The sequence below is a fragment of the Emydura macquarii genome, unplaced genomic scaffold, assembly GCF_026122565.2.
Source record: "Emydura macquarii macquarii isolate MOO-44397 ecotype Brisbane River unplaced genomic scaffold, CSIRO-AGI_Emac_v2 contig_1477, whole genome shotgun sequence".
Lineage (NCBI taxonomy): Eukaryota > Metazoa > Chordata > Testudines > Chelidae > Emydura > Emydura macquarii.
Window position 1 is genome coordinate 16282244 of NW_027131614.1, and position 11132 is coordinate 16293375.

Here is an 11132-nt window from a genome sequence, read left to right on the forward strand (position 1 = left end):
TGTTCCTCCCTACCTACTTGTGCATCAATGCTTTAATTTAATTCCTGGAATTTCCTCCTTTTGGGACATGCCAGCAAATCAGTATTGATTACCGTGGAGGACTATTTCTTGAAGCATTGTCTCAATAAAGGTTCTGTACTGCAAAATGACAAAGGACAGAGTAGCACGCACAGACCACATCCCTCACAACAATCTGAACACCTGCATTATTTAGATAGCTGCACATAGGTCCTAAACCAGTGTGATGCACTTAATAGATCCGGATCCCAACAGGGGTCCTGGAGTCATCCTCTCTGGAGGAATTTAGGCACCTTAGAGCAGTGTTTCTCAATTAAATTTGGCCACGGAACCTTTTGAACTCGATAAATAATTGCGGGAACCCCCAAACTCTTAACAGTATTTTTACATAAGGGGCCAAAAAAATGTCGAAATAAGCAAATTATATACAAACAACTAGGTCAGCGTTTCTCAATTAAATTACACTTACACTCGATACCCGCCGCTGAAAAATCCAGGACATCGTCCCTTTTTCGGCGGCGCGGAGAACAGCTGCTCGCGGAACCCTAACAGTGTTCCCGCGGAACCCTGGGGTTCCGCGGAACACCAATTGAGAAACACTGCCTTAGAGGATCTGGGCCTAAGTGTGGAAATGATGACTATTCTCAGTGGTTGCATTTTTCAAGCAAGACAGATGTATATTAAAGAAAATATTAAAGAACTGGGCCTTAGATACTGGAAGAAACTTTGGTTTCACAAAGCATCTTTAAATACAAGGTATCCTATAACACTTTCAGATACAGAGTCTACTGCCATAATCGTCACGTTCTCAACTCACAAGGGAGCTCAAAGCACTTTGTTGGTTTATCTTTTTCAAATGCTTTTGTCTGAACTAAAATAATCAAATCCAAATGCTTTTATCTAACAAACCAGGGGGCAAGTCCTCCTATTCAGCCTACAGCATCTGCTGGAAATAAACCTGCAATGACAGGCGCATCATGTACTGTAAGTCTGTCTAATAATGGACATGCTTGCTCTTTACATCTTTTATGACTGTTTTCAGAGTAAATCACTGAATCGTTTGAATTTTGCAGCACTGATGAATTATGTTTTAAATGAACCATATAAAGCACTCACTGAAGGAAAATAAGTGTGTGTATGTGTGTTGTGCATTAGTAGAGAATAATTGGGATGGGGGGAGGTTGTGTGTTAATAGAGAATAATAGGAAGATGCTGGCCATTCATTTCTTATTTTTCACTCATTCATCCTATCTAAGGGCATCCTCAAATTGCCACCCAATATTTCCTGCCCCGAATTGCAGTCACTCTTCCATCCAAAGAAAATGAAGGGCTTTATCAAAGTGAAACTGAATTTAAATTGCAGTGGATGGCTGGAAATCACTTGGATTAAAATGAGAAACTGAAAAATGGACTAACTTTCTATAGTTTTTCTGTTGAATCAGAGCTTACTCCCTTTTCATTACAGTTTTTAAATCAATTTTGAGGAATATTTTGAAGAAAGATTTTAGAGAGGTCTATTTTCTTTACGAGTTTAAACTGTTTTGCTCCTGTTTGCGCTTTATACAACAGAGAATTTGAATTTGGCCCAGGAAACCATATTCACAAAACTTCACACTTGAGAAGCTGTTTGTAGGATGACAAGTCAGGACTAGAGGTGGAGGGAAAAGCGTGGAGCGTGTGGATGTGGAAATGGAGGAAGAAGGAAAGGTAAGTTGAAAAACAGACATCTGGAGGGTATAGTCACAAAGATACAGAAGAAGAGAGGAGGACAGAACTGGAGAGCAAGAGGCAGAAAAAAAGGAGGAGCCAGAGGAAGAAAGTGGGAAGATATCATACTGCATCATTAATGTTAAAGAGAGAGAGGTAAAAAAGAAGCCTGAGAAAGAAGATAAAATAAACAAAATGGAGAAAACAAGATGCGTAGGAGGGAAAAAGAAAAGGAAAGAATTAAAGTTGGGATTAGAGCTGGAAGACATTTTTCAGCCAAAACTTTTTTCTTTTTTTGGCCAAAAATGCAGATTCAGGTTGACTATAACATTTCATGAATTTGTGGGGACTTTACTGAATTGTTGCAGCTGGGGGAAAAAATCCCAAAGAAGTTGAAATGTTTCATTTTGGCATTTTCAAAAGGAAATATTTTAATTTTTCAGTTCAAAAGGATTTTTTGTTTTGAATTTTCATTCAATTTTGTTTTTAAAAGAGGTTTAAAGACCTCAAAATGATATTTTGTTTCAGGTTGAATGAAATGTTTTGTTGGACTTGAAATAGAATTTTTCCAATTTCTTGGTTTGGCTAGCACACTGAAAAATCAGATATTCACACATTTCTAGTTAGAAGTGGCTGGAGAAGAAAAATTAAGTGAAGACACCCACATCTTCTAGGTTAGTGCATTTTATTCTTTTACGTGTAGTATTTTCATGGCAGTCATCCAAGAGCAGAGATTTAATTTTCTCTTCTGCCTGCTTCTCTTTTGAACTTATGCAGTGAACTCAGCAATGCATTTGCACTCCTCCAACTCAGTATTTGCTGAATACTGCACTTAGGTATGATATTGGGATGCACATCAGAAGTGGTATTGGAGATGTAACTAATTTTCATGAAACAAACTGCATGATAATCAACTCAATTAGGTAAGTGTAACAAAAATCTGCATTGCACTGAGATGATCATTCAAAGCTATCAGTGTCATTCCTGAACTCAGACAAGGCACCTAAATTATGCACAGGTAGGATCTGATTCTCTTTTCTCACATCAGTGTAAATCATGAGTAGCTCAGTGGAGTTACATGAATTTCGCCTTGTGTTGGGGAAAAGGGACAGGGACATGGACACGGACACAGAAGGAGCAGGCACCATTAGTATCTCTTCATTGGAAGGATTTGGAACCCAAGAAATGAAACAGTATCAGGTAAAAGAAGAAGCAAAGGCTTCAGGTTCCAATTTATTTTATAGGCTACTTACTTGGTAACTTGCAAGCTATTAATTTTGGAGGTAGGCATGAGTGAAGTGAGAAAGATATTGATATTTTCTGATTATGATTTCTTATGTACACTAAATCCATATTTTACACTTTTAAAAAGTATGCCATTGTAATGCCCTTGACATCAATGCAGTTATTTCTGATCTACACCAGTGTAAGACAAACAGATCCTGAATTTGGACATAGTAGATCACTATCACTATAAAGGTCTATTATGGGCTGTTATGTAAATCCTTAGTGTTTTTTTTAAACAATTTGTTATTGTTCTTATATACGATAGCTACTTTGGATATATGATTTATACTGCTGTATGAATGATATCCAGATCTATATATGACCAAATACATACTCCAGTCGCTTCTCAGCTTCAGTGGAATAATGGTATTGTCTTACAAGGAGAAAACACTGACAAAGAAACTAATACTTTGCTCCACCTGTTTCTTTGAAAATCAGCTTCTGCTGAAGCAACTTTACTCAGTCTGATCAGAAAATAGATAGTTTAATGGTCTATTCCAGCAGGCAGGTTTCTGGCTTCTTGCATTATGACCCCTGCTACAAAGGAGCCGTGTATGATTTTTCCAGAGCTGAAATTCATCTTGGGATGATAGAAAAGGCAATTCTCTCTTATTGTCGCTATGCTCTCTGCACTTATTAAAAATATCGATCTTGTGAGCATAGGTAGAATTTAGTTGTAGACAGAGTTTCCAGTTCTTAACTTGCATTTTCCATTTTCTTCTCTTAAGTGCTTTGGAAACTCTTGTTCTTATTAACTTAATTACTGCTCAGCCTCCTTTTTTTGCAGTGACTGCCCATACACAACATTTGCCTCTTTGTTAATCCCCTCATACTTATTAATCTTAAAAATCAAGATGTCATATATCATAGCAGTCATTAACAGCATTCATGATTGGTTTTTGATAACATTGGCTTATTGGAATTACTTTTTCCTCATTCTTTCCCCTCTTCCACCTACTCTCACTTATTGCATTTTTAGAGGCCTTTGGTAAATTACAAATCACCTCACGCTCTCTCCTTCACACTACTCACACCCTGTGTATCCCGTAATATTTTCAGAAGCATCCTATGCATCCCAGAAATACCCACTGTGAAATACTGTAATGTCACATAACTTTCTAATGTCAGCAGCTTTGAAATATTACTTAGGGTTAGTCTTGCAAGATACTGGAAGTTGAGGGTACTCAACACTTTACAGGGTTGTTGTAGAAATGGTGACTCTTATTTTGAAAAATAAAATTGATTTAGGGGCTCCAAGTTCAAAGGAAAGCATTACAACTAAATAATGGCCTTGGAATAAATTTTGCCTATATCAAGAAATAAATTAAAATTTTACAATTGCAATCAATATTTGAAGAATAGGTCTCTCTCATTTGTAAAGCTTCTAATGTGTACATTTCATTAACTATTCAATTGGAGAACTTTTTCCCCCCCTCTTCGCAGTCTATTCCTCTAATAATGAGCAAAGATGTTTTAACTATTTTAATTAGGTTGATAAGTTAGAAGATGATCAGAATATCTAATATTTGCAAAACTTGATATGGAGAAAGTTCTAACAAAAAATTTGGAATACTCTGACTGAAAACATCCTAAACTAGTTCCCGGTATTATAGCAGCTGGAGGAGCTACCATATATGATACAATACAATACACAGTTTCTGATTATTCCCAAGGGTCGAAGAGACAAAGAATCAAGATAAAATGTCACATAGTACTGGTGAGATCTCAGTTATATTCTATTGATATAGTGTTAATATAGAGGGCTTTGGCATCACACCTCTGGCAGAATATGGCCTTAAAACTGGCATATCCAGACCAGGTAGGATTATGGTCATTTTCCAGTGGTGTAGAGACAGCACTCCCCCTTACTGTTGTTTACAACCACTCTCTCTCTCTCTCTCTCCCTCATAGACACACACACACAGTTTCAGCCTTTTGGGTCCATGTCAGTTGGTGTAAATTAGAACAACCCATGGGCTAAACCTGTAGAATGCAACAAATCCCAGGATGTGTGTGTGTCTCTCATTTTAATCTCTCTTCTGCTTGCATATCTTCTGGGTTTTGTTTGGTTTCTTTTTTTTCCACATGGGGGTACATGATATAGACTCAACCTTTCTTGTAATTTCCATATCCCTCCTTTCAGTTCTCATGTAGTTAGCTTCTTTTGCTTCTCTTACTCCTCAGGGCAGCCCTATCACCAACTTGCCTCATCCCCTGGGGCTTTCCCTCAGAGCTCTGTAGTCAGTCCAAGTCTCAGAATCACCCCTTCCTGTCAGTACCTTTCCTCTCACTCTTCACGTGTTTGACTTCCTAGCCCTTCTGGTGCTTTTCCCCTCCCTCAAGCCTATCTCACTGTTCAACATTTGCCTCTTTGTCCTTTTTTCCAGCAGTTCCCTTTCTTCCTCTTTTCTGGGCTTGTGAGTCAAAGACTCACAGGTCATCTCACCTTTCTCATTCCCCTGACAGCCTTTCCCCAAACTGGTATCCTCCTTGCATGTTCTCCTAGGGCCCTGGCTTTCTTATTTGATAGGAAGTGAATTAACTTGGTTCCTATGGTTGAAATAAACAATTTTGGGACTGAGCTATCTCATGTCTTCAGTGTCTGATCCATCAATCCTTTTCCACACATGTTACTGCTTGAAATTACTATTCTGCTTAAATCTCTCTCTCCTTTTCCACCCCAAGAACTTTATTAACATTTTAGACCCTTCCTAAAAAATGTCACCATTTTAAACTAAGTAATTAATTTGATAATCTATAACCAGGTTATTGGTCTCTGTATGATTTAAGCAGCAATTTTAGCTATGCTGTATATTACTGGAAACGAAGACAGAAGCAGCACTTCCTAACCAAACACACAGACTCTCTTTATAAAAAACGTTTTGATGTTATGCTTGGTTGTATTTTAGCAATAACTTTTCATAATAAACAACTATGAGATTGAGTTATTGCTGCAGTTTGGCTACATCTATTTGATTACATCTATTTGATTACATCTACAATAATCAGCATCTACCGTATTCAGTCATGTCAACGGGATCTAGTGATGATAATATCCTCATAATTACATCATCATGAATATTCTCAGCATGTACATAACTTACTTTATCATAATCCTTTAAAATATTTATAGCTACTGCTCCAGTGCTAATCTGGAGCAATTTTTGCCCTTTTGGACCTTTCTATACACTTTCATGCTGAATGGTAAGTGTCTGGCATTTAAGATTCTTGGGCTAATAGAAGGGAATTTATGAGCAGCAGCTAGTATGGAAATATATATTGTAAACAAAGACGCATTTCCCCCCCGACTCTTGACAATATCTGTCGAAGTCACGTGATAGCTTCTGTGATATAACAGTCCAACTATAAAGAGGAAAAAAAAACAAACAAAACCAAAAAACCCACGTATTTGCAAAACAATGCAAAGGATGGCTAAAGACCCTTAGACCTGTGAGAAACTCAGCTCTCTGCAGAAGACCTGTGCATCACTAATATTCCACTTATGCCTTAAACACAGGCTTTAAATGAGACTTACGTGGTGCATAATTCTTGTGCTAGCTCTCTACAAAGGGAGGGATTTCACCTTGGATGCACAGCTGCACATCTTTGAAGGAAACACCTTGAATCAGAGGAGCAGTTGGGAGATTAGTAAGGTCTGATCCTGCATTATTTGTGCACCCAAAATTCCCAATGAAGCTAACTGCAAGCAAGGGAAGACATTTTAAAAGGAAATTATTTATTTTTTAAATCTCCATTTCAATTTGGGTTCACTGGTGAACTACCTTAATTTTGATTAAATTACTAATTTGGTTGACAAAGGAATTGTGATGACTAAGGTGAAGATTTTGTCATAGTTATTTTTAGTAAAAGTCACAGACAAGGTCGCAGGCAAATAACAAGAATTCACAGAAGCCCATGCAATCCTTGGATGTATAAGCAGGAGAATATCAAGTAGAATAAGAGAGGTCTTATTACCACATTATACAGCATTAGTGAGATCATTACTGGAATATTGTGTCTAGTTCTGGTGTCCACACTTTTAAAAAGATGTTGGCAAATTGGAAAGGGTTGTTAAAAGAGCAACAAAAATGACTGGAGAGCTGGAAAACCTGTGTTACAGTGATAGACTAAAGGAGCTCAATCTATTTAATTTATCAAACAGTAAGAGATGACATGATCATAGTATAAAAGTATCTATACGAGGAGAAAATTTCTGATAGTAGAGGGCTCTTTAATCTAGCAGACAAAACCACAAAAAGGTCCAATGTCTGGAAATCTTAGCTAGACAAATTCAGATTAGAAATACAATGCACATTTTTAAGTGAGGGTAATTAGCCATTGGAGCAACTTATCTAGGGACACCACTTGAAGTCTTTAAATCAAGATTGGATGTCTTTCTAAAAGATACATTCTAGCACAACCAGAAGTTATGAGCTTGATGCAGGAATCATTTGATAAAATCTATGGTCTGTTTCATGTAGGAGGTCATACTAGGTAATCACCCTGATAACTTCTAGCCCTAAAATCTATTGATCTAGATGGTTTCCAGATTACTCCATTCACTCACACATATATGTGATTCACACACCCACTGTCTTATAAGGAGTATTAAAATAGTGAATGTCATTCCAGAGAATGTCTCCTCTGGAAATGAGTTTATAGAATATAGCAGATTTTACATAGGGTTATACTTTCTAATTTATGATTTAGGGCTCATCTGCCTGGAGGGTTACCCTGGAATAGCTATTCCTTATTAACTATTCCTAATTAACTCCATTCCGTATAAGAGCATCCATACCCTGAGTTAATCAGGAATAGTTATTCTGATTTAAATTCGCACTGTGCCTTATTCTGGATGCACTCATGTGTAGTGTTAAAGGGAAGAAAGATGCAGCCCTCTGTGAATGGGAATCAAGTAACAAAGAAGATTCAGGGGGCCACATTCTTCCATTTGTGTCGGTACTGAACCACTGTCTCTGTATAATGGTAGTAGGTACTGGTTATCTTTCAAATGAGATGGAAAACCAAGTTCCTTACATCTTGTGGTCACAGAAGATTCTCCTATGGCAATTTTGTCAAGTATATATTTATCTGACCCACTGTCCTACCCAAAATTTAACTGGGGTAATAACATTCTTCTTCCCCTGTTGGTTTAATTAGATATTGTGTTCATCCCTTCCTGTCCCTACACTTCTGTTGGTGTTACTGGTACCAATATCCTGTCTGCTGAAATCCGTTCCCCAAATGGTGAGATATAAAGTGAAGTGACCCCTGTATTTATTTAGGGGACAAAACCTGCCCCTATCGTAGTCCCCAAGGTACTTGGAAGTACTGCTGAGGCCAGAGAAGAAAAAAATCCTCCCCCAGGCTATTGAGTAGCACTGCTGCAGTAGCCCTCAGCATCCACTATGCCCTGACTCCATTACAGGGTTGATATAGGGATAGGGCTCATCATGGAAGATGTGTAGAGGTTAGGCCATGCTTTGTAATTCCAATAAATTCCTTGCTGTTTGGAAAAGGTGCTCTACAAATGAACAAATGATGTATTTCCCCTATTATCAGAGCCACCTGTAGGTAGCACAGAAACCCCTCCGCCAAAGGGTAAGGTGTCTCTTTTCAGAATTAAACTATTCTGAGAGTAGGATTGCTTTATCTGAAAAAATACAATATATAGAGAAACAGGAAGTGCACCTCTATCTGAATTTCAGGGATGTCTAACTGAGATATGGCAAGAATCATTTTTCTTTCAAGATATCAGTGGCTGTGAGGACTGTCTGATGAGGCCTGAGCAGAAGGTTTTGAACTCCACCCCGAAAGGGCAGAGTCCTGAAGAGGAAGCTGCAGCTCCTGAAAAGAGAGAGGGGCCACAGAGTAAGAGAGAGACAGAGTGACAGAGCACAACCACAGAAAGGGACATTGGCCTATCAGAGATAATCCCTAGAATATCCAGGAGGAGGTGCTATTGAGAGGTGAGTAGAGCACTCCATCACACCTATGTATGAGAGTGCATATGAGAATTGTTACGTGGCAAGAGGTATTTGCTCTCAGTCAACCTATTCAGCTCACGTCTGACATTACTAAAGTAATTATGTAATAGGTATTAAAGTACTTATTGCAAGAGGCAATTATCTGGCTTAAAACCTGCAAACATTATGGAAAAATATAGGCTATGTGTTTGAAGTAATGTACAGTAAATCCTTCGTGGCATAGATATGAGAAATGACAGACTAGCACATTAGCCAAAGGCTTTAGTGAAATGGATTCCTGTTTAGAATATATTTTTATCAAAATGATCTCACTGTCTAACATATGATCACTAACCAACAGTCAACAGGTTTTGTGTATGTGTATAAAATATAAGTACACTATCTACATTTACCTACTCTGATCCCAGTTAGCTGCAAAAAGCAGAAGAATCTTCCTGCCATAGTGATCACGTTTTTCCAGCACTCCAGGGAATCCATCAATCAGAGCCCGTTTGATCCCAGGATCATCAGCCTTGAAGTTCTTGAACATATCCAGGTTTAACTGGCGGTACTGGAAGTACTGGGCCAGCAGTCTGAAGGCATCTGTTTGGTGAAATTTTCTGGCTCGGAGAAATCTCAAGATGAAGGCATCATCTGTACGTAAAAACCCAATGTCTGGCCTGGTAATGATCATGTCCCTGACTTGTTGGATATCCTGATGCAAAACATCTGGGTTTTCATTCAGTTCCAGACGAGCTTTCTCTATAGTCTCTGGACTAAGTCCGGTTTGTAAATGGGTCATCTCTGCAAAACTCTCTTTTCCAAATCCTTAACTTCAGATTATTTAGCAGGAGAAATACTGATCCCATTCAAATAATGGTCTGCTGTAAACGTGATCCATTCAAAAGCTTTATGCTGCTAGGCAGTTTGAAAAGTACAGTTGGAAGGTTTTTTTCATATCCTTTGCAAGGAGGTATAACTTTAAGTTAGTATGTAGTGTAATCCATCCAAAAGCAAGTGCAGCTTATTCCATCACTCACTAAAAAACAAATATATATAAAAAAAACATGGATTATATATGTACTGAAGGCGTAAATTAATGCACTTCTGAGCTCATATACAATAATCACTATACGGCTTCTGTATTTTAAGCGTTCAGAGGATAACAACTAAACAGTCTTTGAGTGGTGCAGTTAACATATCATTGACAGCTTGAATGCATAATATACAAGTATCAAAAAGACAGTCTGATGATTATCATTATATTGAGTATTTAGCAATGGCAATGTTATATTAGGTTAGTGCTAGATTATTCTCTCTCAATTAGCCTAGAAATAATAATGTAGAAAGGCCAATACTCCATAACTTCATGCTCTGGTACTGTTATGCTCTTCTTGTGACATAAGTCCCTTCCAGGGCCACCCTGGAGTGATAGCTGTAAAACTAATTGCAGTTCATAGTTTACTGGTTTGGTTTTTCACGCATGGTGCAACAGAAAGTGTTCTCTTCTGATGAGCCATGTTAAAAGAAAAAAGCAACATTTTCAGCCTTTTAAATAAGCAAATTTCCACTAGTATCTTTTAAAGTTTGGTTTATTTTGAATAGTATCATTTCATAAATTTCCCTTTATTCCCTTTATCCACTTATTCCCTGTGTTTATGATTTTTCACTAGACTTGTGCAGAGAACCATGATAAAATTGTGAACATCACTGCAGTCCGTGGCATTTGATACATGGAGACCACTCTCAGAAAATATTTTCCATTGAGAGTTTTCATATTTCTAGAAAAGTTCTTCCTTGTTTTTTCCAGAAGCAACATTGTGTCTGAGCCAGTGATTCAGAGGCTTTGTCTTTACTGCCATAAAAGGTGTGTTTTCACCATGTAACAACTAAAGAGTGTTAGCTCTTGTTGTAAAATCCTACTGGAAACAAAGCACTGTAGTTTTACAGAGGTAAACTAGGTGAGGTCAATTGCAGGTGGGGAGAATATAGTGCTGATCTCACCTGCTACCTCACAGTAACAATGACGGGTGCCTTGTCTCCACTAGGATTTTACAGCAGGATAGCTAATGTGTGTAAGTTATTCCACTAAAAAAATCCACCTTCTCTTGCAGAGAAGCATAGCCAGCATCTCTGCAATTGCCAGCTGTAGAA

General features: G+C 37.9%; 1 protein-coding gene across 2 annotated transcripts in view; it reads right to left on the reverse strand.

Moving 5' to 3' along the window:
* Positions 1-9843, reverse strand: part of CLVS1 (clavesin 1) — a 99385-nt gene extending 89542 nt beyond the window's left edge. For both annotated transcript variants that reach the window (XM_067553719.1, XM_067553720.1), the window contains exon 1: positions 9392-9843. In XM_067553719.1, coding sequence (XP_067409820.1) covers positions 9392-9780 — 389 coding nt within the window. In that variant the 5' untranslated portion in view covers positions 9781-9843. The remainder of the gene's footprint in view (positions 1-9391) is intronic.
* Positions 9844-11132: the final 1289 nt, after the last annotated feature.